At 42.9% G+C, this 20,636-nt stretch overlaps 2 protein-coding genes across 6 annotated transcripts in view; one reads left to right on the top strand and one right to left on the bottom strand.

The window, feature by feature from the left end:
- MTTP (microsomal triglyceride transfer protein) overlaps positions 1 to 6,438 on the bottom strand; it is a 30,791-nt gene extending 24,353 nt beyond the window's left edge. Inside the window, exons 1-3 of one of the 3 annotated variants that reach the window (XM_053976427.1) lie at positions 6,213 to 6,438; positions 5,253 to 5,502; positions 2,505 to 3,578 (exon numbers count right to left, since the gene is read on the bottom strand). In XM_053976427.1, coding sequence (XP_053832402.1) covers positions 2,505 to 2,565 — 61 coding nt within the window. In that variant the 5' untranslated portion in view covers positions 2,566 to 3,578; positions 5,253 to 5,502; positions 6,213 to 6,438. Of the gene's footprint in view, positions 1 to 97; positions 119 to 2,504; positions 3,579 to 5,252; positions 5,503 to 6,212 lie in introns of those variants that run through there. The other 2 variants (XM_053976428.1, XM_053976429.1) reach the window with 2 other exon arrangements.
- Positions 6,439 to 6,534: 96 nt separating this feature from the next.
- Positions 6,535 to 14,809, top strand: TRMT10A (tRNA methyltransferase 10A). 3 transcript variants are annotated; one of them, XM_053976447.1, is made up of 8 exons: positions 6,535 to 6,563; positions 7,615 to 7,918; positions 8,907 to 9,069; positions 9,498 to 9,569; positions 9,989 to 10,063; positions 10,979 to 11,128; positions 11,687 to 11,792; positions 13,106 to 14,809. In XM_053976447.1, the coding sequence occupies exons 2-8, from the start codon at positions 7,644 to 7,646 to the stop codon at positions 13,270 to 13,272; spliced, it is 1,008 nt and encodes a 335-aa protein (XP_053832422.1). In that variant the 5' UTR covers positions 6,535 to 6,563; positions 7,615 to 7,643; the 3' UTR covers positions 13,273 to 14,809. The 3 variants fall into 3 exon arrangements, with proteins under 3 accessions (XP_053832422.1, XP_053832421.1, XP_053832420.1); XM_053976446.1 differs by lacking the exon at positions 6,535 to 6,563 and adding an exon at positions 6,596 to 6,935; XM_053976445.1 differs by lacking the exon at positions 6,535 to 6,563 and adding an exon at positions 6,596 to 6,959.
- Positions 14,810 to 20,636: the final 5,827 nt, after the last annotated feature.

Raw genomic sequence — 20,636 nt, 5'->3', positions numbered from 1 at the left:
AGACAAGTCGCTTATTAGTTAAGGTGCATGTTGTGGTTATGTAGTTAAGGCGCATGTTGTGGTTAACTATTCTCAGTTAGAAGCACCTTTCACCTACCCTCTTCCTTTCCCCACAGCTGAACACATACATGGTTTTATTCTTCTTTTGTAAGAGTTCCTTCCCTCCTCATCCCTGTTAGCATTTGCTTGTCCCCACATACAATAGAGCTGCTCCATCCTAAAGGAAACAGATGAGCAAATGATGAAGCAGCTTCTTGCAAGTGTCATGGAAGAAACAAATAATTGCAAAGTATACCTGGGAGCTAGAAGAACATGAGGTTTTGAAAGCTGTCACCAATTCACACATAGAAAACACTGCAGGAGCCAGGGCAGAAGACACCTTTAGTTGCCAGACTGGGAAAGGTTAGGCCGAGAGTGGATCATGATAAGAGAAGCAGCAGGGATGAGGCAGCATTGAAAGCAGTCCCAAAGAGTTAGCACTTATCCCTGTGGAAATGGGGAACCCAAGAGAGACAACTGAATATTGTGGTCAGGCTGAGAGGCAAGGGAGATCTTGACAGATGACAGACAGAGGCACAGGGTCACTGACCAGAACCAGTTCTCAAAACAACACAACTAAATTTTCATGCCAACTTCCATGAAGAAAACACCAGTACTTTTTGAAAGGAATATTGCAACACCTTTCTGATAGAAACTTTTCTCAATAAAAAGTCACCCTTTTAGAAGCTCCTTCCTTTGTATTCAGCACAGCACTGGAATCCTTGCTGCCTGTGCAGCCATTGACATTTCAGCTGATGGCAAGTGCCCCACCGCCTGAGAAGGGAGGAGAGACGGACACACAGACTGCCATCAGCCCAGCCAAGCTCTCTGGGGGTCAGAAGTGCTGCTTCCAAGGTGGAGTGCATAACACATAGTTTGACTAGTAATGTTAAGTGTCTGTCATTAAGGGTAACATGCCAAGTCTATAATTAAATCATGATACTGTATTATACAGAAGGTTACACTGCATGAGTAGAGACAGCTGTCAAGTCCTGTGCCTTTTATTAATACATATGGCATGCACAGCATGCATGTCTCTAACTACTTGCTAGCTCTACCTTCATAAATCATATTTGCCACTATCTCTGACACCAGATAGCTTTAAAAAGCAAACCCCATCCGCTTATTTGAAAACATTTTTCAAGTGGAACTGCAGTCGGAAAGTTTTACGTGTGCTGACCTACCTGAATTGAACAGAATAATGTTTCAATCTTTCCAAAAGGCAGCACAGCCTGATGAAAAGGTAAAACACTAATCCTAATCCCAGCTCTCACACTGAGGCCCTAAGTGGCCTTTGGGCCAGTAATTTAGCTCTCAATCTCTCTGCACAAGAGAGAGAGGAAATCTGGCAGAGCTGAAGGGATGACTAATTAAAGAGAAAATGCTTGCTCAGTATCCTGGGGAATGTGACAAGCAAATATTACCTCACATCAAGAAGCTTTGCTTAATTGATATTAAGGGGAAGCTGGGAAGATCAGACACCAGAAATGTGGCATATTGGTACCTAGCCATAAACTGAATGTGGCAGTCTCATTAAATAAACTCACAGGTAAAGGCACTACTTGCAAACTTCTCTCCTTTATAACTCCTGTCCTGAGGGTGTATAGAGGCAGGGAAGAAGGAAGGCTGCTGCTCTGTGCTTTACACAGTGTTCTGGATTCCCTGCAGAATGCAGGAGGTCACACCCATGAAAGCATCTCTACAAACTTTTTAACATCTTAACCCAGGATGGCGTGCCCCCCTGCTTCCCCTCACGATGAAGACATCCTCATTAAACTAAAAACTCAGCTTATGTTATAAGGTTGCTGTTCCTCTAAATTTAATGTGAAGTTGTACATGAAGAGTCACTACTATAGACACCTTTCCTTGCTTCATACATTGGCACTACTGAAGCAGACAGTCTCCCAAGATTTCATACCCTTGACTTTGTCAGGACACCTGAGTAAAGCTCTGCTCACAGGGTTTCTGCAGACATCCAGATTTTCAAGACTTACTACAGAGCAATGTTCTCATGAAATTAACATGAGAATGTTAATTTCACATTAACAAATGCTTCTTACTGACTTCAGTGGTAGCTGAGTCAACTGCTCAGAAGCTGAAACCTGGACAGCCCAGAGCACTTTCTGGCTCTGCTCCACAGAGCACTCCATGTGTTTAGCTTCTGAGTGTGTGAAAAGTCCCTTTGAAGTCAGTGCCCCCACATTATGTCCTGATTAAGCAAGTTCAAGATCTCTGATCTCCTGGTCGCACCACTGGCCCTGTGCACTTGAAAACATCATCTCCTCCATCACCTCTGCTGAGAGGAATACCGCAAGCACTTAAACCTAGCTACTAAATGCATCTTGTATTACTCAAACATGTCTGAGTAAAGCTGATAATTTTTGAGGCAAAACAGAGATCTGCATACACACACTAGTTTTGCCTCTGCTGAGGCAGAAGCTGAACCAAGCCCGGTACAGACCTACCTTTGACAGAGGCTGAGTAGGTGGAAATGATGCAAAGGAACAGCACGGTAAGAAGAATCATGCTGGACTCTGCCGAGCTCCTGACTGCAGCATGAAGTGTGAGAACTTCCAAGAAGTGAGCTGAGAGTGGAGCTTGCAGAGAGAGCCACAAGCTTGGCCACACTGTTTATCTAGATATAGTAAGGGTCAGATTCCAAATTCCACACTCAGGTACTAAGTTCATTAAAGGACTTCCAGTTAATTATTAAGAACTAAGGTAACTGGCAGTTTCTACCCCATTTTATCAATCACCTTGGCTTTCATTTTTGAATACTGAGCCCACACAGACCCATTTCTGAGCAGCAGAGCCCATCTCCAGTGCTAGAAGAACCAGGAGATCCTGCCACCACTCTTCTCTCTAAACGAAAGGGTGATTGGGTCTGTTGCTGCCAGGGGCCAGGTCCTGACCACTGTTTCCACTGTCTTGCATCATCTGTCATCATCTCTGAGCAACTGCAGAAGCAGAGGTTTTTTAAGGGTCTTCCTGGAAGCAGAAGTACATGGGATTTATCAGTGCCATCCCAAAAACTGATCCTACTTCATTACAGATTCAGATGTGATGTCAGTGCCTGATACATTGTACCATGCTAAGTCAATGTTCTTTCTTTCAGCATTCCCAGCCCCCATCTTACATCATTGCAGTGGCAGAGGTTAGAGCCTGAAAGATGAGATAAAACAAGATATTTTGTCCCATCTCCGTGAAGGGTACCTGCTTGGCAAGGTCTGGGAGCAGGGAAAACCAAGTCCTTTCCCCTTTTCTTGTGCTTACTTCACCACCTCCCTTGAAAAGGCCCTGGCTGACTAACCCACATGCTTCCCTTTTCCTCTGACAGTAAATCCCAGGCCCTCTCACACCAACCTCACAGCCACAGGGCTGGTTAAAGGATGTCCTTCAGCTGTCCCTCAGGTGTCGGTGGGGCAGCAGGCCAACCCTCCAAGTTTCTTGGCATGCCCTGGCACACAGCCTGCAAGGCTGCATGCCTCTCCCCCAGCACACAAAGCCTTCCCAGCTCTGTGAGGAGGCAGGATCTACTCCTGCCAGTAAAGGAAACAGACAAGTGAGCCATCAACACAGTCTTCCACTTCAATTCCACGGGTTGCTTTCATGTGACTGCGATCTACAAACACCCCAACCCAGCAAGTGCCAGGCTGCAATTAGATGCTCCCAGAGGGCCACATCCTCTGTAAGGGATGGTAAAGTGAGAACAGCCTTCACCTTGAGTGGTATAAATGCCTCTTCTGGTTTTTTTTTTTTTTTGCGGTAAAAGAGAAGTCGAGTGAACACTGTGAATGTCAATCATTGCCCAGCAGTGGGCAACAACAGGTCCATGCCACTGCTTCTCCCCCACGCTCATCTGCACCTTGTGGAAGTTCCCCCTGGACCTCTTCCTGTATTTTGTTTGTATGTATGCACACATGGGAGGAAGATTAGGAAATCCCAGGGGTCTGCTATTGTTTCTTCCCCATTTGTGGTTGGTAATGCTGCTTTCTCAGCATAGGTTGTGACATGCTTCCGAATTCAATGGGCTGAGGCAGAGGACTCCTTTTGCTGCATTTAATAAACAAGGAGCTTGCCAGGCTTTCTGTGCTGTTTTGGAAAAAATAAGGACACTATCTTGGTGCAAAACCAACTCCATCTAGAGAAAGACCAGAGATATGGATCCTGCTTTAGAAAAGCAGCATTGACATTTTACTCAGAAGGGGGAGGTGATGTTGGTGTGAAATCTGAAGAAGAGCAATTGTCCTCTTTCTGTGCTCTTGAGACACAAGAAATTTACTTCTTCCAAATAAAATATTTTTTTTTAAAGGCCTCTGTTAGAATATCCCTGGCCAGATTCCCTGCTGATGTAAATCCACATCTCTCTTTGGACACCACTGTAGCTGTGCCAGTTACAGAGCTAAGGATGTAACAGCCACGTAGAGAAATTTTGTACATACATGTCCACGTGCACACACATTTATACACCCATAGGCATACCTATAACAGAGAGCTGGGGTGCTCTTCAGACATCCTAGAAACAGGATGCCCGAGCCTCACCTCAGTTATGGCCAGAGTTAATCAGCAGTGACTTCCTTTCAGTCAGATTACACCAGTGAAAACAGTGCTGTGCCCACCAAAGTCCACACCACGTACAGGTTGTGGGATCAGCCCCTCATGGATGCTTCACGCCATGCTGGCATACGGACTGGGGTCAAAGTATTCCTGCTGCTGTACATTTTCCAGAGTCCAAACTGTAGGGCTCATATCTTTATACAGCCTAATAAAACTAATGAGATTTCCTCCCATGTTCTGAGGTCAACAAAATGTTTCTTTCTGCCTTCTCTTCTCAAGCAACAGCACAAAGATCTTGCTTTTCAACTCAAACCTTCAGGTGTGAGCACCAAAGTACCTAAGTGCATCCTTGCCCTTCAGCTGTTGCCCGTGTGCCCCCAGCTCCCAGGTTTTGGGTGAATAAAACCCCCTGTTTCTACCACAGGGGGCAGGGGGTCAGAGATGCCCATCCAAGCCACTGGCCAAAGCCAGTTTGCACCCTAAGCCTTCCTCAAGAGTGTTGCAGTCAGACCCAGCCCACAGGGAGTAATGTCATTGTCCACACCTGAGCCTCCCCTGAGTATCTTTTTTCTTCTCCATAGTCTGCCTCTTGAGCTGCAGCTTTAAGCTGTGGAATATTTAGTTCATTCTGATGCTGGGCGGGGAGGGTGACTCACCATTGGGATCAGCATCTTGAAAAAGTCACGTTAAGGCCCCATAAAAATAATGAAATTTAGACAGACAGCTCTTTCTCAATATTTGCAACTGCTCAGTTCTTCATTTCACTTTGTCACCACTTGGCAGACTTCAGAATACATTGCATTACGCTCTGTTGGTGTCTGAGGACACAGGGGGCTGGATGAGCAATACTGACGCTTTGCAGAGGGCACTGTGAGAAAAACAAACTGCGTAAGCAGTTTCTTCATTCTAGGAAAAAACACACAAGTCTTTATCAGATGTCTTTTGCTTTTTTTTAAAAAAGGGCTTCTATCAGTAACTCATCTGCTGCCTTTCAGTGGCCAGAAAACACCAAAGGATTCTCCACAGGGAGACTGGAGCATTTGGGCTTCTAGGATGCTGGCGTGTCAAGCTAGATATTAATAGTAACATGAGTGAGGTTTTAAATAGACCCCAGCAAATGCAGATCTAGCTATTTTTAAAGTAATGCACTGAATAGGAATCACAAATTAGATCAAATGCTACAGCAAATATTAAATTCCAACAGCAGTTGAAAGGTCAGTGTCTCACTATAGTGACACCACACAGTTTTGTGAGTGCAACACAGCTGTAGCGAACCTGAAACCAGCACTAAAACTGTACGAGTGTGTATATCTGGCACCAATGAAACCTGAGATAAACACTGATGCACACGAAAAGGGGACCATGGTAGCACACGCTCGTGTGTTTGCTAACTTTGTGTGCCTCGTTAACCAGGGGCAAACAGACATCTACATACTCAGGCTGCCCCAAATACATTGTTCCCATAGAATATAATCCCAGTCTCCAGAACCGACTCCTCTAATAGGGCAGCATTCCTTCATGAAGTTATTTGGCGGCGAAAGAACGCAGCCCTTCGCTGGAGTTTAAAAAGCTAATTGTCGGTGGCCTTTAAAAATAGGAAGCACGAAGGGCCGTACCTGTCTTGCGGGGGCGGAGGGAGCACGGCACTGCCGGGGACTTCTGCAGCTACAAATCTGCCCTGAGGAATGCCACAGCTAAAAATACTTCGCTGGCCCCTGCGTGAACTCAGCGGTGCCATCAAACCATCAGATAAAAATAAGCTTTTCTCTTCCTTTTCGCTGCCCTTTATCCCCACGGAGCCCCCAGAGCCACGGCTGGGGGTGACGGGCGGCGCGCGCCCTGACACCGCCCGCCGCTGGGGGGCGCCCTGCCTGGCGGCCCCACGTGACCGCCGCCCTGCTCCCCCGCCCGCCTGCGCGCGCGCGGCTCCGCCCCTTCCCGCGGCGGGCGCGCGGGCCGGCTCGCGGGTACGTTGCGGCCCCTCGGGGGCGGGGGGGAACATGGCGGCCCCCGGGGCCCTCAGCGCGGCCCCGCGCCGCGCCCGGCCCGGCCGGCGGGGAGGGACACGGCCCTCTGCAGCCATGACGGGCTTATGGCGTGTCCGCGTATAGATACACGTGTGCTTGCGTGTGTATATCTATGTGTCTGTGCGCCTAAATAAGCGCACGCAGGTGTGCGCGCAGGGCTCGGTGTGTGAATGCCCTCAGACAGGGAAATCGGGATGTGCCAGCAAAATCTCCGCTGGTTGTCTGGTGTCCTGTGTGTTTCCTGTCTCTGCTGCCACTGCAGGAAGCCAGGGCGTTGTTGTTTCCTGCCTGTTGGAGATGCAGTGTTCTCAGGTGAAGTTGTCCTTGGGGAATTGTGTGGGTGTCGGGCACAGAGGAGCTGCTAGTGCGGAAAAATCGTGCTTGCCATTGGAAAGCAGTTGTTACAATTGTAATTGATTTGAAGCGAGAGTGCTTTGCTGAATAACAGTTGTTCATCCTTTTACTTGTTGTGTTTGTCTACTGACAGTGGTTGGTGTCTGTTACTATCCAGTGTCTTCTGTTTTCAGTAGAAATAAAAATTAATTTTGAAGGAGTACAGCTCGTTCACACTTCTTTTTTTTTTTTTCCCAAATGGCTTTAGTCCCTTTAAAATGGCATTTCTCTAACATGCTGCTGTAGTTATATTGCAGTATATGTCTTCAATTTTTTGTGTTTGTGTACATGTACTGGTAATGCTTTTTTTTCCTATTACATTTGATTCAGTATGATTCCCTAATTTTATGCTGTTGTTCTTTCACAAACTTTTTAATTAGAAACTATTCCCTACCTGCAGATCTAGCAGGCAGAATTTTAGACTCTCAGAATATAGGTTATAATCTTTCTAGAATGTTCTCTGTTACTATTTGCAGAGTCTTTAAACAAACAAAAAAGGCCTTCTCTTATTCTTTACTCAGGCATATAGTAGGTATCGAGTGGTGTTTGTTCTAGTTGAGCATCTTGTTAATGACACTTATATCACTTTGTTTCCTAGAGAATTGGTGAGCAGAAGACTTGTTTTTAATGAAATATCCGGTATGTGCTGAGAAACAAATCAGAAAACCCAGCCAAAAGCTAATGTCGTCTGAAACACCCACGGACAGTCCAGAGGTGCCAATGGAAAATACCCCGTTCCCTGAAGTTCCTGATGTGGAAGGAAAGGCAAAGTCAAATGACAATCCACTAGAGAGACTGGAGGCAGGCTCTGGCAAGGAAGAATGCCTTGAGTCCATGTCCAAGAGGCAAAGGAAGAAGCTGTTGAAGCAGAGGCAGTGGGAAGAACAGAAAGATCTACGGAGGTATGATTTGCAAAGCAGCTTCCCATGGTTCCCATGTAATATTTAGTGCTAATAATAACGACGTGTCAGCAGTATGTACTTGTAAATTGCTTCATCAAATCAAGGCAGTTGAACCAGTTTTCTCCCACACCAGGTTTAAAGCAGTAGCCCCAGGCTACTTCGTCTGCACTTGAACAGGCTGTGGAGGTAAGCATCCCCTCCTCATACTAGAATTGTTCCTCAGCTTCAAGAGGATGTCAGGAGGGATTCAAACGTGGATGTTGTTCATTTGTCAGAAGGGAGACAGAACATGTGGCCTTGTTCCTCTTTTCCTGATGCTGGCAGACTTGAGAATCTTACAAAGACACTGAATAAAAGCAGCTATATTTGAGAGGTGAAGTGCTGTGCTACAAGTTACACTGACTTACACAGAGCTTCTGTTTTGTTGTGTTGAGAGAAAATGTATCTGCAAATGCACTGATGGTGATTTATTCTTATCGCACTGACTGCCGGGTGCTCCTTCCCAAGACAGCGGTTGTTGCTGTCTCTGAAATTTGATCTTCCAACTGCCTGCTCCTGTCAGGAGGACTGGAGGATGGAACAATTTCTTCAGAAGCCTTTTGAGAAACTGTTCAGTGAAACAGGATGTAAATTGCCTTCCTCATTCTGATACTGTGATTGCTGTTCATGTGTAAACTTATCACTTTTTGGTTAGTTCTGTTATGAGACTTGACTCAAAGCACCCTTAAATCCGTGAGACTCCCAGTATTGAGTTAATTACATTTGTGTCAGATGTCTGTCTTTGTAGGTATTTGCAGAACTTCACAAAGGTGGGGGAGTGTTTTGTGCTGGTCTCAGTGTGGCACAAATGCAGGCAACAGGCTGCGTTTAAACTATCACAGTCACAGGAAAACCACTTTGGTCCTAGAAGTCTGCATTTGTTTGCATAACACAGTACCTCAGCAGAGCTGGCAGCACTTTTTGAGGATTGGTTTGTTTGTTTACTTAGGCAGAAACGAAAAGAAAAACGCCAGAAGAGAAAACTAGAACGTCAGTCAAAATTGGATTCCAGTAGTGAGGGGAATGACAGAAAGTGCATGCGCAGGGAAGTTGTTCCTAGCACGCTTCGCCTCATTGTGGACTGCAGCTTTGATGACCTGATGGTGTTAAAGGTAAAAGGAACTTCAGATTAACTAGGTATATTTAATTTTCTTCAATATAGACTGTATGTTCTGAGGATTTTCCCATGGGTTACAGACCAAGTGTTGTGACAGTGATAAACCTGTTTGATTCCTCAGATTAATTTTGTATGTTAATTAAATCCTTGTGATTTTTTTTTCCTAGAATAATGTAAACCAAGCACATGCATAGAGATGTCTAAGTACACCTGTGTTGAAGATGTGTGTGTCTCCTTGTCAGCATAATCCCCTCACTGTGGGTGTTTTTTCGCTCAGGATCTGATGCCCAGACTCTCTGAGTAGTCACTTTTGCCAGTTAAAAGCTTCCTTTTTCTCTCTTCAGCTTCTGACTGGCTCATGATAAAGCATTTTGTGATGGTCTGTATGAAGGACTAAATAAAAACAAACTGTGTTGTGTACAGGATGTGAAGAAGCTTCACAAGCAGATTCAGAGATGTTACGCAGAAAACCGCAAGGCATTTCATCCTGTGCAGGTATGTTTGAACAAACTGAACACCGACTGTTGCCAAGTACCAAACATGAGAACTGTAGTAGGAAAAGAAAATATTTAAGCTGCCTCTTTAATAAGAAAATTATTTCTATTGTAACACCCACATGTTAATAAGGATACCCCTGTATGTGGAACAGTATGTGCATGCAGATGAAAAGTGCCAGATCCAGCTGTGCCAGTAAGAGGCTGTTGATACTCTTGTTTTTAGCTGTGGCAGATTTTTAAAAAGTCAGTATAAGTCTGAATTTAAACATATCCCTAACTATATGAATATGGTCCTAATACCACTTCCATCCAAAAAATATTAAGAGTTTTAGCTAACTGTTAAGGGTGGAAAGAGAGGAAACAGATTGTGGCAAATTGATGTTTCTATTTTGTACCTCTTGTTTGTTCTGTTTGAAGTTTTACTTGACCAGCCATGGGGGACAGTTGAAGACCAACATGAACGAAAATGACAAAGGATGGGTGAATTGGAAGGTGAATAATTGAGTATTTCTGTAAAAAGTTAAAGTCTTGATTGTAGTTGTTAACTATATTTTTAGTTGTAAAGAACATTATTTTTTCCACATGGATTTTTCTAATACATGTGAGCAATAGCATCTTTGAAAAAGTGTAGCTTTTGTCCTTTTAATTGATTTAACTTAAATAAGCCAAAGACTGATTTTCTTGAATCTAGATTTGAATTTTGCTTGAAAAACTACACACAGATCCATTTTCACTTATTTTCATTGAACATTCTTGATAGACTAAGCAGGACTCCTTGATTTATGCAGTTCCACCAGTTGTTTGTCTTGACAGTGCTCTTTTATCCATGTCTAAAATAAGACTTGCCAGTTGGGATGTGATTCTTTGGTGTGCACTTTCACTTTCATCACGTTGCCTCTCAGCACTGAAGTGTTCTGGAGAGAAGTAGCTTCTCTTACGGTCAAGCTCATGTTGGTTTTCCTTGTGACTCCCTGTTAAGCCGCTATTCCAACAACTCCAAAGGAAGAGCGCTTAGAACAAATAAAAGCAGTCCTGTTTCCAGCAGTTCTTGTGCAATAGCTGCTTCACGAGAGCTTAGCATAAACTTATCTTACTGAACAATTAATGTTAACTAAGCGTTTGCTTCTGGGTTCACTTTTTTTTAATTGCTTCATAGGAGAAATATGGCAACGTTTGAAGGGAATCACAAGAACTTAAGGATTTTATTTTACAAATCAGTGCTCTAGGGACTGGATTGTTTACACAGAAAAATTAATCTGCACTGTGCTACATATTTGAACGTGAAGGAGGAATGTGGAATGACCACATTTATTTTGGATTTATTTTGCTAGTCCCATCTTGGGTCTGTAAAGCTTGGTCAGCAATTCATCAGTTGAATGTAACTTCTTTTAACTACCTTTTTTTGAGGATATCCAAATTAGATCAGAGCACTATAGTGAGCTAATAAAGAAAGAAGACCTAGTATATCTTACCTCAGATTCCCCAGACGTTCTCAGAGAGCTTGATGAGAAGAAAGCCTATGTGATTGGAGGACTGGTGGATCACAATCACCACAAGGTAAACTGTGGGTCTGTTTCTTTGCAGCTTTTTTTTGGCACCTTATTTGCCATTATTGTTCATGTGTAAACTAACATAATTAATAATGAGAACTCTTCTTCAAAGAAGAACTCAAAAAATGTTGAAGAAATGTGAACAACACTTGTGGTGGCAGCAGTGGCTTGTGTTCCAGAGTTTTCTTATCCTTTACTCTTCCTCTGAAAAAACACCAAGTGACTACAACCTGAATAACTTTGTACTTTACCATAAGCTTACCTTTAAAACAGGAAACAGCTGATGGTTCTAGAGCTGCAGCTGCATGAACAGGTTTCATTTACAATCCTTTTGACCACAGGTCACAGTGTGACATGTATAGAAAGTAGTGAGTTTTCCAGAGTAATAGCCCTTGAGGAAGGTGCTGTCCAATCAGGTTAAGTTTCTTTTTGTAACCAACTTCTAAAGCAACATCATGGCAGCACAGGCAAAACTCTTGCCAGAAAATGATACTTGTAGTAAATCTGTATGGGCTGATCTGAAACAGTAATTCTCAATCCACTTGTTTTGGTATCTTTTCCCCAGGGAATTACTTACAGAAAAGCTGTAGAGCAGGGAATTGGTCATGCACAGCTGCCACTTGGAAACTTTGTCAAAATGAACAGTCGGAAAGTGTTAGCTGTCAATCATGGTAAGTTCTAAATCATAAAATAATTACATTATTTTAGAATATACCTGTAATAGTTACAGTTTGAACCCTCTGCACTGTAGTGCAGATGCCTAAACCTTGTTTTATTATGTTGATATTTCTTGAATTTAGTTGTCTTCAGACTACACTAATTGCCCTGACCTTTAAATATTATAGATATGGTTAAATGTAAATGATGGTGTCTTAGCCATTTAGAAGTGAACATTGTATCCTGTTGGCTTGTCTGAGGATTACTTATGGCTTTCTTACTATGCTGATCTTGTTTCCAGGTTTAATGTATAAGTGAGTAAAATGTTGGAAACTATCTGACATTGTATTTTATTGTAAGGTACACATTTTATGCCAAGGGAGAATGAATGTTTGTGATGTTTTCACCTCTTTCAACATTTCAACAGCTTTGTTCAGCAGTAACTGCCTCAGTACCTGTAGACTTTCCTCAGTTGGTGTCAGCAGTACTCCAACTACTGAACTTTCATAACTGCATTTCCCTGGTTCTGACTGAAGTATTCAATTGCTTAACCAAGCCTTGAATCCTGCTCCTTTTAAACTTTCGGCTTTATTATTAGATTGTCTTTCAGTGTCATTAAACAAAAATACATGCAAAATGGAGCCTACTCAGACCTTCAGGGAAATTTTTGACATGGTGTCAAAGTCTTTATTGTGCCCCACTGCACATTCTTTAGCTTATCTTACCTTGTTTTATTTCAAGTTTATTTTTTTTATGTAACACATTGCTCAATGGTAACTTTATTTTCTGAAAGTGCCATATTAATGAGGCTGGCATTTGCATAATAATAAAGATTATTTAAGCGTGGAGGAGAATATAGTATGGCACGGGACTTAAAAATTACCAAACCCTATGTATTTGTAAGATGTTACATGTTTCTAAAATTGGATGTTTCACTGTTGTTTTATATAGAAAGGAAGAGCTAATTAGAGCTAATTATAGGAGGGGTCAAAATCTTTGTTAAAGTGCATCCACAGCAGGATTCCTGTCAAACATGAGAAAGCACTGGTGCCTGTACAGAAGGCACTGGTGAGACTGAAGTATTTGTCTCAGTCCCTGAGAGAAATACTGTCATGCAGCTGGAGACTCAGGGTGTGCTTGGCTTCAGGCTGCAATAGTAGCAGAGCTGCAGTGTCTGCTCATGCCTGCATTTCATCAGTTCTGCTCTGAAGATGCTACAAAAGAATGCACATAAACCTCTGTAAATGGATGGATTTGGGGGTGTGTTGCTATCAGGAATTCACTTACCTCCCTGTAAAAGAGCTGATGGGCTTTTCTGATGTTGCAGTATTTGAGATCATCCTTGCATACCTGGAGAAGAGAGACTGGAAGGAGGCCTTTTTCAGTGTCCTGCCACAGAGGAAAGGGGCTGTTCCTTTGGGAGAAGCCAATGATTCATCCAAACATGCTCTGTCTGGAAAAGAAGATGAAGACAATGACTCGGACAGCAACTAGGCTTCAGAATTGGATGGTGGGAAACATGAGACATGCAGCTCGTGGAATAAAACTGGGCCATGAAGTAGTTTTACTTCAAAGACCATCCGCAGTCCTTGTAATGCTGAATTGTCTTGGTGCTCGGTAGTCCCAGAGCTGTTTCTGTGCATGAAGGGTTAAGTTAAATTCAGGTTTTTACCCTGAAACATCAATATAATAGCTTTTTAAAAAGAGAAAAAAGAAAAGGAAAATGCAGCATTGCTTTTTTTCCCAGGGAAGCTGTTAAGTTTTTAAATATTATTTTTTTATACATACCATGTTGGTTGTAAATGCCAAGAGCATTAGTAGTTAATATTTTAATGTATACATTCTTGTCTTCATTTCTGTTCAAAAGTTTTTTTTAAAAGCAATGAATGACAAGTGTTCCTTTGGTTCCAAAACCTGTACCACTAGTGCCTGCTGCAAAGTGTGCATGAGCACTCAAAACAAAAATTCTGATTTTCCTAAGCATCTCAACAGACAATCACAAGCAACTGAACCACCTGATTTATATGTTGTGTTTAGTTAGCTGGGGTCAGTAGGTGAAGTATGAATGTGGGGTTAAGCCAGTGCTTTATACTTGAGCTTGAGAGGGATGGGTGTTAGCACAGGTGCAAATCATGTGCCTTGGTGGGCACATGGTGCACACTGATGTGACTCAATCACTTTTGATTATTTCTTCATGTTCTCAGCAAAATTTATCACACAGCCTCAGAACAACACCAGGAGAGAGGAACTCTTCCTTACAGGTCACTCAGATTCATTATTACTGTGTAACCACAGGATCCTGTATGTATTGTATTGTCTATCAAATATTTTTCCTTTAAAAAAAAAGTCACAATCTTAGTCTTGGCTGGATGTTCTGATTCATCAGCTGACTTCAGTGCTGTGACAGAGTAGTGGACATCTTGGAAGTGAGGCTTTGCTGCAGCCCTGTGAGCCTGCCTATCCCTTTCTTCTCCAGGAAGTAGCCAGGTAGCTGCAGTGCCTGAATAAGTGCAGCTCTCACACAGGTTTCTCATGCCTGAAGAGCATGAGGTCATGGCATCCTAAGTGTTCCTCTCTGCTGAGCTGCAGTCAGAGGGCTGATTCAAGTATGATTTGCCTTGTGCCCATTTTTCTCCTTCCCTTCATTGTTACTGCTTTCAAATGGAGACTGCAAGTGGGATCCCTGTGGATCCCTATGGTATGTAAAGGCTTGGCACCCAACTGGTAATGACTTAAACACTTAGTGCACTTCTCTCTACACTTTCTAAAAGGCCAATAGAAAAATTTCTTCTGTTAAAAGGATGGATTGTGGTTTGTTGCTAAACTTCCACAGGGCTTTTCTTAGGCTTTACAAAACTTAGATTGCTTTGTTGCCAAAACTAGATCAGCCTTTTCACAAAAACATTGCTGGTTTTATTTCTGTAACAAAAAAAGGCAGCATAAGTGTATCCAGCATGTATTACACTAATTCTCTAACTGAAATGTGTAAAATTGCAAGGAATTACACCTTTACAGCTGAGAGAATCTCATGCTACTAAACCTGATCTAAGACTCCTCAGTCTGTCCAAGGTTTCCTTAAGACTATTTCATACATGTGCCTCATTGACTCAGGATTGAGAGTATAGGAGCAGATGGCTCAGACAAACTGGGGACTTTTAGAGACATGCTGAAAGGGTTCCAAAGCATCTTACAGAACTGTTGTACAACTCAAAACACAGCCTTACAACTTTACCAGGGAAGTTAGATACACACACCCACACACATACCGGTGTTTTTAAATCCAGCTATTTAAATCATACCTGTCTATGGTGAAATAGAAGGAAAACATGGTCTGGGGTATGTTGCTATTCAGAGGCTGCTCATGTCAGCTGCCCTGTGTCACAACAGCTCAGTGGCTGCTGCCTGTTCATCCACATTGTTTATCTCACCCATACAATGGGGTCTTCCTGTCCCCCATCATAAGAAGTGTGGCCAGCAGCTCAAGGGAGGTGATCCTCCTGCTCTGTTCTGATGAGAGACCCCACCTGGACTGCTGTGGCCAGAGCTGGGGCTCACAACATATGAAGCCCATGGACCTGTGTTTGAGCAAGTCCAGAGGAGGCCATGAAGATGCTCACAGTGCTGGAGCACCTCTCCTGCAGACAGGCTGGGGGAGCTGGGGCTGTTCAGCATGGAGAAGAGAAGGCTCTGGGGAGACCTTACAGCACCTTCCAGTACCTGAAGGGGGCCTACAGGAAAGTTGTAGAGGGAGTTCTTACAGGGACAGGTAGTGATAGGACAAGGGGGAGTGGTTTTTAACTGACAGAGGGTGGGTTTAGGTTAGATATTAGGAAGAAATTCTTCACTGTGAGGATGAGGATTTTAATTGTTTTTCATTTTGGATTTACAAATTGTATACAAGTTATAGCCCTGTTTGGCACTCTGGTGTTCTAGTTTGTGGCATGCTACTTAAGAAAGCACATTTATTCTTCATTTTCAAGCTACAAACCTGGCTGTTCTCAGTATTTTCAAGATGGTTACTTGCATGTTTCAGGCATGGCCCACTAATGCATTACACTGGAAGCAGAAATAAATCACTGTACTGTTTTATAATAAGACAAGGAATTTGTTTCTGGTAACAGAAATAAATATTTACATGCAGTGCTTTAGGGCACTTCTTACAGAAAGACCTTTCTTTGAACCAGCTTTAGCTGTATGAAGTTAATGAAGCTGTAGGAAAACACTGGGAAGTTTTCTGCTTCACCCTGCTGTCCTCAGGGAAGATCAGCTCTGACATGCTCGTCTAACCAAGACTTAGAGACCTCTAATGTGATTTGTTCCCGGGCCACAATGTTGAAGGAGAGAACATTAAAAAGACAATCTGCACAGAAGCTCTAGAAGAACAGGATCCCTGTGTTTCACCACCAGGCGTCATTGCTGAGCTTAGGAAAGCTCTGACTTTCATCACTAAGCTTTGTAAAGTTTCAGGTACTGCCAGAACTATTGCTCAGCAATGCTGGGCAGCAGAATACATCCAGAGATCTTTAAACCTGTGTAGCGTAAAGTATTGAAAAGGCAATAAAGAAGGTATGGCTCAAGGAACCTGAAAAGAAAGAAAAGAAAATAGGAAGGGGATATGGCATAAAGTCAAACTTTCTGACTGAAATGTGCAAACTTTCTTTTAGTTGCATGCAGTGGGGAGGTCACAGCAAGGTGCCATAAGTAATCCTGTTGTTTTGTTCCCACTGACCCACAATCCCCTTGGTTCAGATTTCTGAAGTCAGGAACCTCAGCAGTGTTTATGTGCATCCATGTTGTGACAATTTCCCAAACACTGTACTGCTACAGGTTACTGTACTTGCCCCCTTCTTGTCCATTTCCTGGATTCAGGTCAATTTGCCTTTGCTTTAGCTTCCACAGGTCCCATGTCATAATATATGACCCTATGTTTGCTTATGGAGCAGTAGTGTTTGATTCTAGACATGACTCTGCAGAAGAGCATCTGAATATACAAGATCCTCTCTGAACTGCCCCATCTCAGAGGGTTTTGGTCACAAAGTTGACAACACACTGGCATGCTGCACAGGGGTGTAGCTGTCCAAGGGGATCCACACTGATGGTTATTCCAAAATCCTGTGTGCATGACAAGGCACATGCACTCAGGGCAGTCTTGGGGCAATGTGACTGCCACAGGAGAGCAGGATGTGGCATTCCTAAATCCTTAGAGTTTGAGGATAAGGTCAGGGAAGTTTGAAGAGTCCAGTGTTTCTTTGATTTAAACAGAACTTTCTATTGCTCAGGCTGTGCTGTAGATCACACTGAAGATCACAGGTTCATATTATTGTAAGGTATCCGTTTATTCTGCAGGAGGGTTTTAAAATAAGCTATCAGTATGTACACATTCTTCTTACCATAAGTTATTTTGAAAAGCAGAGATAGACTTCAGTGTGACTTCCAAATCTAAAGCTGAATAAACTTTGACCCATCTTTGAAATGTGTACCTTAATTGTCTCTCTTCCAAGAAGGTGGCTTTGTTAGTTGGAACAACAGCATCTACTACTGACAATCCTAAAGCCAAATAATCAAATGTTTGATTCATATTCATTCCCTTTTGCTGCATTTTTACTTCAAGTAATGTAAGATGTGCTTTTTAATTTCTCGTTTGCCTTGTTTGGCTGTGATGAGACCTAAAAGGAAGACAAGGCATTATTTAAAAAAGAGGTGTTCATGCTTGATTGAGTACTCTCCTTGGATATTATTTTCCCCTTCAAATTCTTCTAATACTTGCTCTAAACCCACAAGCTAATTTGCATCTTTCACCTTTAGCATTTCTTCAGTTTACTAAAATGAATAAGGCATTGTCCTGTGAGCAGTTGATTTATTTCCTGTGTGTGTTTGATTTATTTCCTGTGTGTTATTTCTGGATGTCTTTGTTCATGTTCTCACAAAACTTGATGTCATCCTATATGTGCTTAATTCAGCTCCATTGCTGTGTCATGCACATTTGTATAATCTTCAGATACGATCCCTAAACTTTTTGAAGGGTATAACCTATAACCTGCCCTGCCAGCTAGTTCTGCTCAATCTCTGTGCTTCAATAACAATGAGCACTTGCAGGGTTTTGTATTTTGTATACCTAATCTTTTGGACATCCTTAAATGTGCAGGTGGAAAAATAAGAAGGGGTTGGAGCAGTCACAGCTTCTATACTGTGTAGGGTGAGACTTCAGAAATGTTGCTCTTTTTTTTCCTAACATGTGTGTCCCAGAGCTTTTGTGTTACCATGTTCTTCAGAAGTGACTCATAAGAGGGTAACTTGGAAATTGCTATCATACAGTAGGAAGAAATGCTGGATTTTCAATTTAAACACCCTCCAGAAGGTTTATTTTTCTTAACAGCTAAGTTCACTGTCTGAAAGAAAGAAAGGTACCTTGGTAAGCTTAAATATCAACATGGTAGATGAGGAAGAAGCAACCTATTTTTAAAAATGCTAAAGTTTTAGCTAAAGCTAGTATGCATTTTATTATTTGTAGGACAGAATGTATAGTTGTCAGTAAAATCTGTGATGCATAACTGCCATTAAAAGCTTTTTTTTTTTCCTCTAAAGAGTTAGGTCACTTGAGCTGTAGTTAAAGTAGTTTACTGTTAAATAGAGCCAGGTTCTGTGCATAACTAATTTTACATTAAAAGAAAGCTGTTTCAGAAAGCACTAGCTCTCTTTACCTGGAGTCAACATCACGCACTGCTTCAGTCAAGCAAGCAATGCAAGGTTGCTCAGCCCTGGCAGGAGTAAGGAGTGGGAAGCAGGCTGTGAAGTGGCAGTAAAGAACCACTTTCCCCTACAGGTGCCTTGTAGTCAGAAACTGTAGCTATGGCTGCAATCTGCTGAGCATGGTCAATGTTTCATAACATTGGCCCAAGTTACCGTCCCCAAGTGAAGATAACCTGGAGTTGCAAGAACAGGCCTTTGCCCACTGCTTCTAACTCATGTGTGCAGGCTCACTAGCCATGAACACTTCCAGTATGTTTTGTCTTCAGCCTCTTACACACATTTCACTGGAATCTGCTGAAGTTAATAAATCACTGGAGAGGGGATATAATCATGTTCAGTTGGATAAAGTGAGATAAAAAAATAAAGGAATTATGCATCATATTTCCATAGACTTACAGGCTATCCTGAGTTGAAAGAGACCTGCATCAAAGACCAGCTCCTGGCCCTGCACAGGGCAGCCCTAAGAGTCACACTCTGTGCCTGATAGCATTGTTCAAACCCTTCTTGAATTCTGTCAGTCTGGTGCTGTGACTACTGCCTTGGGGAGCCTGTTCAAGTGCCCAACCACCCTTTACATGAAAAACCTTTTCCTAATATTCAACTTAAACCTCCCCTGACACAACTTCATGCCATCCCCTTGGGTCATGTCACTGGTCACCTGAAAGATGAGATTTTAATTGTACAACATGCAAATAAACAGAGAAAAATTCTCTTAATAGTGAATAACCCTAAAAGTGGAGAGGTCTGGGGATCAGCTAAGTATTTTCTGGCAAAGGGTTCAGCCGAGGGCCTGTGCAAGCAAGTTGTAAAGGGGTAGCACTGTGGTTTCCCTGCATGCCAGGGCCACTGTATGCCCTGAGCTAGAGCCTCACCCTCATTTATCTTTAAGAATCGGGCAGAGCAAGGCAAATAAATCAACTTCTGTAACATGGTTATGCAAGCCTGCTCCTGCTTCACTGGAAACCTGTGCAGTCTCTTTTCTTGTCACTTTTTGCCTAAGACCATGACACCTATCTCTGCACAGGCTGCAGACAGGATCCAGTATTCTCAGTTGGAGGAAAAAAAAGTCATGGCCTTGATATGCATATAGCTAAAGATAGGAGGAAAGTTTTGAGGGGAAAGGAAACATAAAGGGGTATGAGAAATAAACCAATAAGGAAAAGGGATGGGAATGGTTGGAAAAGACCTCTAAAATCATCAAGTACAAAAGAAGGGAGGAAAGGAGAAAGATAAACATCAAGGAACAGAGTGGACTAGAAATACTTCATTCTGATACAAGTTATTTTAGGAAGTGCAAATCACTAGGTCGTACCTCCTAAGAGGACTGGAGAGCTTTGGCCAGAACTCGGAACAAAAAAGGAGAGTTTATGGCCATTGGAAGAAAAGGCTGTGAGCTCAGGAGGACTACAAGGATGTTATGAGTTTTTGCAGGGAGAAAATTAGAAGGGCTAAAGCCCAACTAGAACTTAATCTGGTAACGGCCATTAAAGACAATTAAAATTGTTTCTATAAATACATTAACAGGAGCAGGGCTCCATCATGTGTAATGGTAACTTGGGAAGACAAATGCCATCACTCTAAATGTCCACACCTTCCTCCTTCTTCCCCCACTTTATATACTGAGCATGATGTCATGTGGTCTGGTACAGCCCTTTGGTCAGTTTGGGTCACCTGTCCTGGCTGTATCTCCTCCCAGCCGCCCATGCACCCCCAATTTCCTCACCAGTGTGGCCATATGAAACACAAAAAAGGTCTTGGCTCTATAAACCATGCTTAGCAATAACAAAAATATCCCTATGTTATCAGCCCTATGTTCAGCACAAATCCAAAACCCAGTCCCAAACCAGCCACAGTGAAGAAAGCTAACTCTGCACCAGCCAAAACCAGCACAGAGGTTCAACTAGGCCAAGTGCCAAGTCCTGCCATCAGTAACAGCAATCCCAGGCAGCACTACAGGAAAAGCTGCCTGGAGGAAAAGGACCTGGGGGTGCTGGTTGACAGCAGCTGAACGTGAGTCAGCATGTGCTCAGGTGGCCAAGAAGGCCAGTGGCATCCTAGCCTGGATCAGAAATAGAGCAGCCAGCACGACTAGGGAAGAGAAGAATCTC

Source organism: Vidua macroura, chromosome 4 (assembly GCF_024509145.1).
Source record: "Vidua macroura isolate BioBank_ID:100142 chromosome 4, ASM2450914v1, whole genome shotgun sequence".
Classification (NCBI taxonomy): Eukaryota; Metazoa; Chordata; class Aves; order Passeriformes; family Viduidae; genus Vidua; species Vidua macroura.
The sequence above is the reverse complement of the archived record's forward strand: the minus strand, read 5'-3'. Positions and strand labels throughout refer to the sequence as shown.

Excerpts from the sequence above, each read along its gene's own strand:
- TRMT10A (XM_053976447.1), top strand. The coding sequence starts at position 7,644 with ATGAAATATCCGGTATGTGCTGAGAAACAAATCAGAAAACCCAGCCAA. Across the intron at positions 9,070-9,497 it reads ATGACCTGATGGTGTTAAAG|GATGTGAAGAAGCTTCACAA; the intron begins GTAAAAGGAACT and ends TGTTGTGTACAG. Across the intron at positions 11,793-13,105 it reads AGTGTTAGCTGTCAATCATG|TATTTGAGATCATCCTTGCA; the intron begins GTAAGTTCTAAA and ends CTGATGTTGCAG.